The 12,130-nt window shown below is 45.3% G+C and overlaps 5 protein-coding genes across 5 annotated transcripts; 3 read left to right on the top strand and 2 right to left on the bottom strand.

The window, feature by feature from the left end:
• Positions 1 to 57: 57 nt before the first annotated feature.
• SJAG_02396 (FRG1 family protein) lies at positions 58 to 2,756 on the top strand. Its single transcript, XM_002173566.2, has 2 exons — positions 58 to 240; positions 333 to 2,756. The coding sequence occupies exons 1-2, from the start codon at positions 203 to 205 to the stop codon at positions 1,045 to 1,047; spliced, it is 753 nt and encodes a 250-aa protein (XP_002173602.2). The 5' UTR covers positions 58 to 202; the 3' UTR covers positions 1,048 to 2,756.
• SJAG_02395 (NADH-cytochrome b5 reductase) lies at positions 1,014 to 2,497 on the bottom strand. The gene has a single exon (XM_002173565.2). The coding sequence runs from the start codon at positions 2,148 to 2,150 to the stop codon at positions 1,188 to 1,190; it is 963 nt and encodes a 320-aa protein (XP_002173601.1). The 5' UTR covers positions 2,151 to 2,497; the 3' UTR covers positions 1,014 to 1,187.
• A 47-nt stretch (positions 2,757 to 2,803) lies between the features above and the next one.
• On the top strand, positions 2,804 to 6,043 carry SJAG_02394 (origin recognition complex subunit Orc4). Its single transcript, XM_002173564.2, has one exon. The coding sequence runs from the start codon at positions 3,001 to 3,003 to the stop codon at positions 5,692 to 5,694; it is 2,694 nt and encodes an 897-aa protein (XP_002173600.1). The 5' UTR covers positions 2,804 to 3,000; the 3' UTR covers positions 5,695 to 6,043.
• Positions 6,006 to 8,430, top strand: SJAG_02393 (RNA polymerase II transcription elongation factor SpELL). Its single transcript, XM_002173563.2, has 3 exons — positions 6,006 to 6,438; positions 6,491 to 6,699; positions 6,755 to 8,430. Exons 1-3 carry the CDS (start codon positions 6,271 to 6,273, stop codon positions 7,983 to 7,985), a joined length of 1,608 nt encoding a protein of 535 aa, XP_002173599.1. The 5' UTR covers positions 6,006 to 6,270; the 3' UTR covers positions 7,986 to 8,430.
• Positions 8,330 to 12,058, bottom strand: SJAG_02392 (CMGC/DYRK/DYRK2 protein kinase Pom1). Its single transcript, XM_002173562.2, has one exon. It carries the CDS (start codon positions 11,826 to 11,828, stop codon positions 8,835 to 8,837), a length of 2,994 nt encoding a protein of 997 aa, XP_002173598.1. The 5' UTR covers positions 11,829 to 12,058; the 3' UTR covers positions 8,330 to 8,834.
• Positions 12,059 to 12,130: the final 72 nt, after the last annotated feature.

Raw genomic sequence — 12,130 nt, 5'->3', positions numbered from 1 at the left:
GCGTGAATCCGTTAAATAATGAACAACGGTTTCGAGCGAAGCTTATTTTTAGTTGCCTTGAAATTGTTTCCTCACAAATTCTTATCAATATCTGTTACTCATTTGTGTCTTAGTATACATTCGCGAAACTGTTCACTCTTCTAACCTTGAACTTCCTTCTCCTCACGGCTTCGCGTTTTAGAACAAAGTCGCGTTACTCGCTATGTCAATGCGTTTAACATTTAAAGGAGACAAAAAAACGTAAGTGTTTACCAAAGCATCTGCTTTATGTAGTGTTTTATTACATTAATTTCATGTTTTTGTTTTTTGACACCATTCGCTAACAATTACAGTAAAAAAAGGAAAAGAAAAACAGATCACTCTTCAAAAAATGTCGGCTTGATTGCAAGTGAAAGTAACGACGACGTTTGGATGAACGCTTTGAGCGTTTCTGAATTAAAGGGACCCATCGTACTGTGCATCCAGGGACGGCCAGGTGAGCCATGGGAATGCTTGAGCAGCCATCCAAACAACCCTAATGTTCATGTCCTGCAGATGGAAGACGAGTCTCATGCTCCAGATAAAACCGAACAGGTCTGGGTGTGCAGAGAACTCGATGGAAACTATCAATTAAAAAATTCAAACGGCTACTATTTATCTGCCAAGCCAGATGGTACTCTAGTTTGTGACAAAACGGCGATCAGCATCACAGAAGAATGGCAACCCAAGTTTCTTGAAGCTGAAAACGCATGGACCTGGAAGAACGTTGGTATCAATTCTTTCCTGACACTACAAGAAGGTGATTCGGGCGTTACTGTCTGCTGTATACGCGAGAAAGATCAAAAGCCAACCAAATGGGTTTGCCGTGTACAGACGAGATTTGCGCGTGAAAAGCGGCAAGATACATCGGACAAACACCATATAAGTCGCCAGACTTTGGAAGCAATGGCTAAGCGACCTCTCACGTCTGACGAAGTGAAGTTGCTCAAAAAGGCTTATCGGAACGGCATGCTTCATGAAGCCTTACTAGATCTGCGTACAGCCTCCAAAAGTGACAAGTATGGCTAACACGGGTTTGAAATGTTTTATTAAGCTTGACTAAACCAACAATCTTTCCTCGCGCCTAAGAATGAACAACGGATAACAATCCCCACAAGTATGATCCTTCATTTGACTATTTCTAATATCAACAATGCGCCCAAAGCAACCTAAAACTTGGAGACCTGCTCCTTGGAGTATCCCATTTTAAACAAACGGCCGGTTAAGTTAAAACGTCCAGAAGCAGGGTCCTTGTCACCAAAATAATCGATAATAAGAGGTTTGGGACCACTGATGAAAATCTTGAACTTTTTGCCCGAATCGGGGGCTGGAATGTACTTCTTCAACAGCTCGGGACTGATGCGACCAACATGCGTAGCAAGATTACTGTTGTCACGTTCAAGCACACGGACCAGCTGGAATTGATTGGGGAACTCTTTTGCCCATTTTTCAGTAATTTCACGAAGCAAAACGTCCTCATCAGAGACATGTGTATCAAAGTACACAATCTTTGTCTTGTCTTCTGGGTTTTCAAGGATGCGACGAGCGACTTGGATCATAGGTGCCACACCAGTGCCACCTCCGATTAAAAAGACGCTCTCAAACTCGTTTGTCTTCAATGGGTATTTAAGGCCAGGGCCGCAAAAAGGCAGCGAGTCTCCAACCTTTAAGTTGAAAATAATAGGACCGAGAATGCCCTCAGGGTAACGCTTGATCACCAAGTCCAAGAATCCTGTTTGGTTCTCACGAGAGACCGGGGTGTAAGCTCTGGTAACCTCATTGCCGTCTTGGTCAAGGATACCGGGGGCTTTAATGATGACAAAGCCAGCATGAGAAACACCGGGCACATGCGATTCACTTGGCAGAGCGAAGCGGAACAGCTTGGTATTATGCGTCTGGTCCTTGACATCAACCAGTTTGAGGTCAATCCATTTGCTGAAATCAGTAAATGTGGGTACGACAGAGGGAACAGTCATGATGCTTCTGTAATTTGCTACTGACAAGGAAGAGAACTTTGAAAAACTTTGAGGACGAAAAAGAACGTAACCGAGGAGACCACCGACACACGCGAGAACTGTAGAACGAACTGTGAATTTTCTTACTGCAGCTCTACGGAGGTTTGTTAAAAACATAAACCTTGCTCCGAAAAAAAGCAACCCGTGTGTTTCAACGCAGACGCTCCACCCAGCCGACGCTTTATACTACGCAAGTTTCCGCTCCTTGCGCTACGCTGTACCTCGTCAGTCCTTCCAGAAACGAACAGACCAACATTAGCTCGCTCAGCCAGTAACCCAAGGCTCCTCAAAGCTGGTCAGGATCTAGTCTTTCACGACCGATTTTCTCTGCTAAGCCGACGTATCACCATTGCTCAGTCTTCTCCATGGACAGGCTGTCTGTGGTCTCCGCTGTATCTTATCAGATCACGGAGTTATGCGATACGGCTTGAATGTTGAGTGGCCAAGACACTGCATAACTCCACGAATAACTTGCAGTGTAGCGGTATAAGAAGGCCCAGATATAATGAGAATAAAGTATAATAAGATTATCTAAGCGAGACATACAACGTCTCTAACCGAGCAGATCTTTGTCTAACCACAAACTCTTACAAAGGAAACAAGATTTTTGCATTGCTAAGCAAATACTCATTAATTACCTATTCGTTCTGTTAAAGACTGATCTCCGTCTCTGAATAATCCTTAGCTCTTCCAATTAATCGCTCACTTTAAGCTTTAATCTAAAATCTATTATCGTATCAGATAACTTTAATTTATTGAGAAATAAAAATGCAACCTTTAACGTAAAAAAAGCAAACGATAGTTGTGCGTGTATATAGAAAAACTCTTCTTCGTTCTCTTAAGTACTCGCAGACACATTGTCTCTCTCTCTCTCTCTCTTGAATTTCTTCTTTGTCGGTTTCTGCTTCTTTCCCGTCATTACCAACAAACACCTACACAAAATTAATCTTACATCTCCCTCCATGTAATGGACCAAACGGACTCGTCCATTCCCCCCGTTTCTTCAGTGAACGAGATTGGAAACCCTAATGTAGACGACCATATGAATGGTCTTGAGAATACTGCAAATGCTCTTCTACCGGTTAGTGAGTTTTCTGCTAAGGCGTATTTTACGTCTACTTCCAATTCAACGTCCTTACAGGCTACTGATGAAGTCTCTCTTCCCACCGGTGAGAGTCTACCGAACATATGCATTCCGGTTACTCGTGATACAAATGAGATATCCTCTGAGTCCAGTCGTCCTCAAACTTTCCAATCAGCCCAAGAACAATCAGACTCATCATACGCAATTAATAACACTAAAAAGGATTCAACATTCGCTTCTCATGATTCCCAGTCTTCTGCTAGCACTCTAGCTGCAGCCGTACCTTCCCAGAATGACGCTTCGAATTCATCTACAGCAGCAACAGCAACTGATACTGCCGCTGCAGTACCTGCAGTTCCACAAAAACGTGGTCGTGGACGGCCACGAAAACATCCACTACCTACTGTCGTGGTTAATACAGAGAGTACGCAAGGTGCCCAGCCAAAACGGAAACGTGGTAGACCTCGAAAGTATCCACTTGTCCAAATTGAGAAAACACGTATAGTAACGCTTTCTGCAAACACTCAGACAGAATCTGAATCGTCAACGACTTCTGCTGACAACAAAACGAATTCCACAACGGATGCTCCCGTAAAACGTCGTCGAGGCCGTCCTCGTAAATACCCAGTAGAGCAAGAGGCCCCACCAAAAGTTACTCGTCCACGCGGTCGTCCACGGAAGCAAACGACGGAGGACAGCTCAGAAGGACCGGCAACTCCTACTTCTCATCGTCGACGTGGCCGTCCTCCAAAACAACTTTCACCTTTACGGACAACAAGCCTTTCGCCTGAAAAGCAGCAAAATTTGTCTCTAGACCTTTCGCCTCGCTCTCCTACAAGTCATTTGCAGCCTTCAACCGAGCTTGGCTTCGATGCTTCACCTACTCGCTCCCGCTTAACGCAATCACCTTCGCTTTCCGTCTCTTATCCCTACTTGCCTCGAGACCTTACCGCGAGCCTCCCTTTACCTCCGGCTTCTCCATCACTCTTTGCTTCATTAGAACCAGGAAGTCCGGATATCCAAAACAAAATAACTGCTAGCAGTAGCAGTAGCAGTTCCAGTAGGCGTTTACGTTTCGAAGTGTCTATTCCCTCATCCCCAAAGAGAACAAAAACGGATGAGCCGAGCACACCAACGAATGCTGCTAGCTCGGCGATTTCGAGTCCAGTAAAACAAATGGCAGAGCCGGTAGGGTTTACCGGTGATGCTCTTAATGCTAACGAGGGAATGGAAGTTGCCGATGAAGACTTGGCCCAAGCGCAGGAAATCATCATGGCTCGTCTTACAGGACGTACTCACATTCCGCTTCAAAATCACACGTCTCAGTATCAGAGACTTTACCAATGGTTGCATCAAACAGTTACCCTGGGTGAAGGTAACTCAGCTATAATTGTTGGCCCACGAGGGAGCGGCAAGCGGACCATGGTTGATGATGCATTAAAAGAATTAAGACAATCAAGGAAGGAGTTGTTTTACACTATTACTTTAAATGGCCTGTATCAAACAGACGACAAAACAGCATTGCGGGAGATTTCTCGGCAATTATCTGTCGAGCTGGATGCAAGCTTTGGTGATGACGAATCGTCTTCCGCCGTCGAAATGACGGAGTCGAGCTTCGCGGACACTTTGACAAGATTGTTGGCAACGCTGTCCCTGCCGCGTGCGCTGGACGACGCGGCGGACGGCATGTCTATTTCATCTGCCGTTGTGTTTGTGCTAGAGGAGTTTGACTTGTTTGTCCAACATCCTCGTCAGATGTTACTTTATAACTTGTTCGATATAGCACAATCGGGAACGGTGCCTATTTCGGTGGTAGGTTTGACGACACGCTTTGATTGCTTTGAGTCACTCGAGAAGAGAGTGAAGAGCCGTTTTAGTCATATGGTTATTCAAGTGTCGCCTCCTAGTACATCGGAAGAATTCGGTGAACTTTTTGAAAAGGTTCTTGGACTGCCTGATACGCGGCCTTACTTTCGTGAATGGAATCAGCGCATAAAGCGGTTACTCGGCGATCCCCAGTCCCAGCTTTCCCGCTGTGTTTTGTATCACTATACGCATACGAAAAATCTTCGGTCTCTTTACGCTGACATGATAGCACCGGTGCTGGCTCTGTCGCCTACGGAACCATATCTCAAAGACGGAGCCTTATCCGACCCCAAAACCCGTGTTTCTGACTATCTACTTGATGCCATACGCGGTCTTACGCTACTTGAACTTGCGTTACTCATTTCTGCTGTTCGTTATGAAGCACGAGACGTCCAGGCATGCAACTTTAATAGTGCGTACCAGGAGTACAAGGCTTTACACCAACGGTCGCTCATCGATTCCGCTGCTGCCGGCGCTCTCGTGCATAATGCTCGATTGTGGAGCCGTGATGTGGCTTTAGAAGCCTGGGAGAAACTCATATACGCAGGACTTTTGACTACGGTTCAATCCTCAGCGAAGAATGCTGGTATGGTTGCGCGCGAATGTCAGTTGTACTCTGCTGAAGTTGACTTGCAAGACTTGCAAAATGTGCTGCGCGAGTTCCGTAAAATTCCTTCGTACTATCATCGTTGGATTCGTGAGGTAATTTAAGCATTCTCCTTGTTTAACGATAAGTTTGAAGGCTTTCATGAAATGCAAATAAAAGAGTAAAACAATGACGACCGCTGTTGCTGTATCTTTAACGACAACACTTCCTTTAAGACATTTCAAAGATGTATATAACTTCTGTTACGCCCCTGTTATTCCTTGTTCTTTCCTCAACTACTAATTGTAGGAATGCGTTTAAAATAATTGACAAAATGGTAGCTCACTCAGGCAGCGAATTGGACAACTGTTAGATGCTGCTGAAAATTGTCATGTGAGTGCATTTACTATGTAGTATTCCATTTCACTGATCTGTAGCGTTTCTTTGTATTGAAACAATCTCGTAATTCTCTGTTTTGTGTTTGAAGTATTCGTCCTCCTTATGCACCACCGACAGTCTCCTTAGCACATAAAACCATCCGCCATTGAGTTGGCAGCATCCACCACAACCTCTTCGGATCATAGGCTTCTAGTGCTCGGAATTTGCTCTGTGTGTTGGCCGTCTGCATCCTTCAAACTTCTCGTTGCGTTTGCTGTTTGACCTGACGTTGAATTTGTCTGTGCTCAAGTGCTGCTGCTGGAATGACTTCGTTCTTGGACTCGGTGCCTGAGGAAACACCCATCAAGGTCGACAATAGGGGAGAGAAGAAGCCAATTGTACTGCAAATTCAACTTCCGAAAGATGTTTTGGAGCAGTATCTTGCCGGAGAATGGACCGAAAAAGTGCAGCTTATTAACGGTCCCCGTCCTGTAAATTCATTTTTTTGGTTTAGAGCAATTGAGGTGCTAACATAAGGTCTAGTCCTTTTGTATCGGCTCCAAGAAGTTTCAGTGCACTTCCATTCCGGAGACAGCACCGCATGAAGTGTATCGAGCCCGCCGGTCAAACAGTCTCGAACTCGTTGGACGCATCCAGCAAAAGCTCATGCTTCGGCGAGAGCTTGATGGAAATGCTGCTCAACGGCTCAAGTCGCGGACAGCTCGTGTTGAAAATGAGAAGAAAGAGAAGAGGTATGTTTAACAATTGCGCTGATAACGATGTACAGTTTACTAAAACCTACTGCAGAACTCGAATTGTAACATTACGAGACACAGGAATGCACAGAAATGGAAGTGATCCATTTCATTCTCGTCGAAGTGGGCCTAGTCTCGTTGTTGCACCTGTATCAAATAATGGAAGCAATTCAACTTCTTCGTCTCATCATCAACAATACCCTTCTGCTGGATCCAACCCTTCTGCTACTCATCGTCCCGGAAACCATCACGACGGCGATTCTCCTGGCGTATCTCGGGTAGAGTTAAAGAGACGAGTTGTTCATCTGCTTGCTCTTCGACCCGTCACCGATGAAGTGCTGAAAAATCGCACCAAAGCATCACTAGCCGAGATACGTGTTCTGCTGCCCGAGGTGGCCACAAAGACACCGGTCCAGCAGTGGGAGCTTCGTCCTGAAATGTATGCAACTCTCCGTATATTCGACTGGACTCCGTACACACCTGAGGATCGTAATCTTGTTGTTAGAAGAGCAAAAGCGGCCTTTGATTCTCTTTCTCTTCCGCCTGATGCACCAGAAAGAGCAGTGCTTTCTCCCGGTGGTACAGTAAATGTTTCCAGTCCGGTCGCTGGGTCCCTACCGTCAAGTATGTCATCGGCATCTTCACGACAGAATTCAAGACCTTCGATATCCACAGGAGGAGAAAACCTGAACAATACACCTTCCTCTTCCACTCACAAGCAAAAACTTCCCGCGCATCGTGCGTCTACCTCTCATCCAACAACATCCTCCCCTCGGAAACAGCAGCAGCAACAGCAGCAGCAACAACCACAACAGCCACATTCTCATTCTCATTCACAGCATACCATCTCATCAGACCCTCCTACGCAATCGTCCGCTCGACGTCAAGAATCACCACATGTCAATCGCGATGCAGCTAACGTGCATGATGCTTCGTCAGATTCACACTCAGCTCCATCCGCGTCCTCTGCTCGTAAACGAAAGGTAATTGCCGAAACCAATAACCAAAGCAAACAGACTCCTGCGAACTCGGATGCTTCCGTCCGTGTGAAAAAACAACGAAACGGAAAACGGCCGCCTGCTGAATTGTATGTCATGGCGCGGCGGTTTCGTCAAGCCTATCCAAAATACCAAAGTCTATATAAAAAGGTGCTACATCTTACCGAAGTTAAAGATGCCGCCGACCCTGATCTTAATGATTTGCAAGAGAAGTTATTGTCTCTTCATAAACAATTGAAGAATTGGAAAAGCACTCTATTCTCTGCTTCGAAAGAGTATAGCTAGCTTTCCTTCTCCGCCCCTTGGACGGTTTGTCCATTCGTTCTGCTATTCGTCCACCACCTAGTCCCCTTTTTCTTACTCTTTTATGTTTTTCTTTCTAAACAGTTGCTCTAATTCTTCACTTTTAATTCTCTTTCAAAACAAAAGCAGCCTTTTTCTACCCTAAGTGACCAATTATGTCAACTAGGAAAGAAAGAAATGAAAAGAAGAAAACAAAACAAACGATAAAAAAGAATCCCTGTTTTTAAACTAAAAATCCCAATAAGGCTTTTGTTTTGACAAATTTATTTTATTTTTCTTAAGCCACAAAAACCAAACAGCTTCACTACCATATTCCAAATGGGAGGGGAGTACATAAAAAGTTATCTTTACTTACTCAATAAACACAAAATTTATTATTCTAAAGTAAAGCATTATTTCTCGCTGTGAGAAGTCGTGAACCCTCATATCTTTTTTGATACAAATCCGAGTTCAAGTGTTGGCACAGATTCAATGTTATTTATATTCAATATATCCATTGAAATAGTGTTGTAAATTTTATTATACAAACAGAATGTTAGCTTTAAATAGTGAAAGGAAGCGGCTTAAAACCATGCTTAAAGGCAATAAGCTACACGGAAAACAATGCCTAGCAAGGCTGTGAATAATCACTTGCCTCGGCTCGTTAAACAAGCCACAATGTAACCAAATTCGTGCATCATAAGAGAAAGGAAGGTGAATTATCAAACTCGTAACATATTGCAGATAAAAGAAATGAAAAAAGCCTGAAGGTTTGTGACCCGTTAAGGTGGCATGCAATTCATAAGATCAAAAAATATAAAAAATAAACAAATTTTCACACTCTCGAGAAAATTAAAATTTGTCAAAAGCCGGGCCGGTGCTCACAGGAACGCTTGCCTCTGTATAATGAGTGAAAGTTGGTTTCTTTGGAACGGCAATAGAGCCAGCGAGCGGCTGCACGGCTTCAGAAGTAGTGCCATCTTGTGGAACATTCGGCAAAGGTCGAGAAGGCAACTCTGACAGAGAAGACTTGGTGAGTTTTTGACGTGCTGGAGCGGTGCTAGGGCGCTGAGTCTCCTGTCGGCCTGTAATGAAGTCGTGTTGCATAGCTTCCTCAGGAGTCATTCTCTCATTCGGGTCCCAGCGCAGACAAGCTGAAATAAAGTTAAGGAAGGAGACATCTTTGCATTGCAAAGCTTGGTAAAGTGACTTTGTAAACGGCTTTCTGCACTTGCCCTTAGATGAAACAACTAATCTGGGCTTTCCAGCAGAATCGAAGAAGACTTTGCGACGAGTGCATTTTTCAATTAACGAAAGCTCAGGGGGACCGAATATTTCCATGATACAGGCTAACTGTTCTTGTTCATTTTCACCCGGGAATAGTGGGAAGCCAGTAAACATTTCAGCAATAATACAGCCCAAACTCCACATATCGATAGGTGTGCCGTACCCTAAACCTAGTATTACTTCAGGAGAACGGTAGAACCGAGACTGGATGTAAGTGTAGACGCGTTCGTTTTCGAAACAACTGCTACCAAAGTCAATCACCTTGATTTGAGATTTGAGAGGGTGGCAGAGCAGTATGTTTTCAGGCTTAAGATCGCAATGAATTACATGCTTGGTACGTAGCAGTAACAAGCATTGCAAAATCTGTTTTGTGATACTGCGGATAACAACAATAGGAAGACCTTTAAAGTTGTTGCTTTTAATTAGCTCGTACAAATTCATGCCAAGAAGTTCTGTAGCGACACATAAATGGTCTCTAAAATAAAAATGGTCGGTATAGCGAACCATACAACAGTCGTCATTAGGATCCCATTCACGGATTTGCTGCAGAATTTTAGTCTCGACGAGAGCTTGAACGTGGAAACGTTTTTTGTTTCGGATAATTTTCAACGCAACAAGTTTTCCTGTCTTGTAGTCGATACACCGTAAAACTTGACCGAAACTACCTTTACCCAGAAAGTCGATGACTTCAAACCGGTAGGCAATGTGATCACCAAGAATGACACGGTAATCACCCCGCTCGTCGTCAAATCCATTATTATACGGTTCATTAGGACGGGTCTTGTCAATTCCTGGTGTTCCGGTAAAGAACACGCAGTCGTAGTCTTGTATTTCTTGATCTTCAAACTCTGTCAACGTTGCACCGTTGAGTAATGACGCATCGCTAGAAGGAACCGGCAAGACTTTACAAGCACGATCCAATAAGGATTGCATTACCTTTGCTTCACTGAGAAGCTTATTGATTCGCTTGCTGTTGATTGCCTTCATGGCAAGGTCGGCAACTTTTCGATCGAATGGCTCAACAAAAGAAGTCGACGCCGAAATCGAAGGACTGACGGAGAGAGAAGGGATTGAAGTGGTCGTGGTCGTGGTCGTGGTAGCAGCAGTAGTAGCAGCAGTAGTAGTAGTGGCCGGTGCGTTAGTGCTCTTTCTGTTATCGCCAAATGACACACTGCGGTATGCTTGTTCTGGCTTGTCTTTTTTCAATAGAGCTGTAGGAAGTGCGGGAACCGGAGGTATGTCGGATTTCTTGAAAGGCGATGTTGCCGTTGCTGCTGGCGCCGGTTTGGCGTTAGGATTACTTTCAGTAGCACGATGGCTTCGAATAGTCGTTACACGAGTGTCAACGGGGACTGGCGGAGGAGGACTGTTACTAGCAGTACTGGCCTGTTTACTCCGGGAACCCTTCAACCAACTGAACAATTGCTGCATCCGGCTCTTGGTACGAGTTGGTGTCTTCTTTCCATCCTTCAATTCTTTGGAATCTTTTGACTTCAAGTAGGTAGCCGGAATAACCGGCACCGTCGGTGCGTTTTCTTCTTGATGTTTGTGAGCTTTTCGGTTACGAGAGGAACTGCGAGAAAAGCTAAGACGGCTAAAGAAGCCACCACGAGAGGAACGCCCCTCCTTGGCCGGTTTCGCAGGTCGTGAATCCTCCATCGAGGGCTTTCCCCTCGAAGCCCTTCGTTCGTGACGCTGGGCGCGGGTAGACGGGTGAGCCTTCTGGGAGATAGAGTGCCCGGCTGCGTTGTGGTTCTTGTCAGCATGACCGGAATTCTCTTTGGAGAAAGGAGTTGACGGATTAAATGCAGCAGAGGAACGTCTGCTGTGAGAAGCAGATTTCACTTGATTTCGGAAATCCGCTGAAACACGGCGTGAACCCACAGAATGCGGCACGCTTCCAGTATACTCGCTAGGAATATTCGGCACGGGGGGGACGGCTGAAGTAGTCTTACAGGGGGTGACGGGTACAGAACCGTTAAGAGCATTGACACCATTCATTTGAGCGTTCACGTATGTGTTCACGTTGACACTGACGGGCCAATTGTTCCGAAGAGTTTTGTTGGAGACGTACGACAGACCGTCTTTCGGAGTGCCGAAGGGTGATCGTTGCTCTGTGAAGCTGGAACTAAGCGAGTGCTGAGAGCGAGAAGTGTCGGTAGTTTTTTGGGATTGAATTGAGCGAAAGGAAGACAGGGGTGCTCTCGGCACAGTTGTGGAGGAGGAAACATTCTTGAAGGAAGATGAGAAGGAGGATTGAGCCTGGGTGTCCTGCTGGGAGTCGGACGCATCCATAAACTTGTCCAGCTTGCTTGAATAGCGTTTTTCCGAAGAAGGAGTAATGGAGAAGAACTGGTTAGTGCTGTTTCGACGACCGAGTGATCCGTTCTCGTCAGAGTTCGTGACGGTGGTCTGGCTCGTAATGGAAGAATCAATGGAAAACCGTTTGTCGTAGCTGCCAATACGAAGTTGGGCGACGTTCTCTCGGAGACCTGCTAATTTATCGTTTACGTCCTTTGTATTATAGTCCCAGCGCATGTTGAACGAGTGTTGTGACATGGGTGATGTCAATTAATTCAAGATAAAGCGACGTCGTGAAACGCAGCTGGAGAATCTCCAAAAGTAGTCGTAGGGCGTTTCTGAAAAAAAACAAACGAGTGTATAACGGCGGATGACCGTAAATTCCTGCTTTAATCCACCGTTTTGGTGCTATCGCGAGCAGACTCGCGAGATCAACAGTTGGCGCTGGGAGAGTGTGTTTCGGGTGTGAGCAGCGAGGTATAGCGAGTGGTAGCGAGAGGGTGCGAAAGGCGTGGGTTGCGGCGCGTTGGGCTTCAGTGCGCAACTGTATAGTATGCTGC

This window comes from Schizosaccharomyces japonicus (assembly GCF_000149845.2).
Source record: "Schizosaccharomyces japonicus yFS275 unplaced genomic scaffold supercont5.1, whole genome shotgun sequence".
In the NCBI taxonomy this organism is placed as follows: Eukaryota; Fungi; Ascomycota; class Schizosaccharomycetes; order Schizosaccharomycetales; family Schizosaccharomycetaceae; genus Schizosaccharomyces; species Schizosaccharomyces japonicus.
The sequence above is the reverse complement of the archived record's forward strand: the minus strand, read 5'-3'. Positions and strand labels throughout refer to the sequence as shown.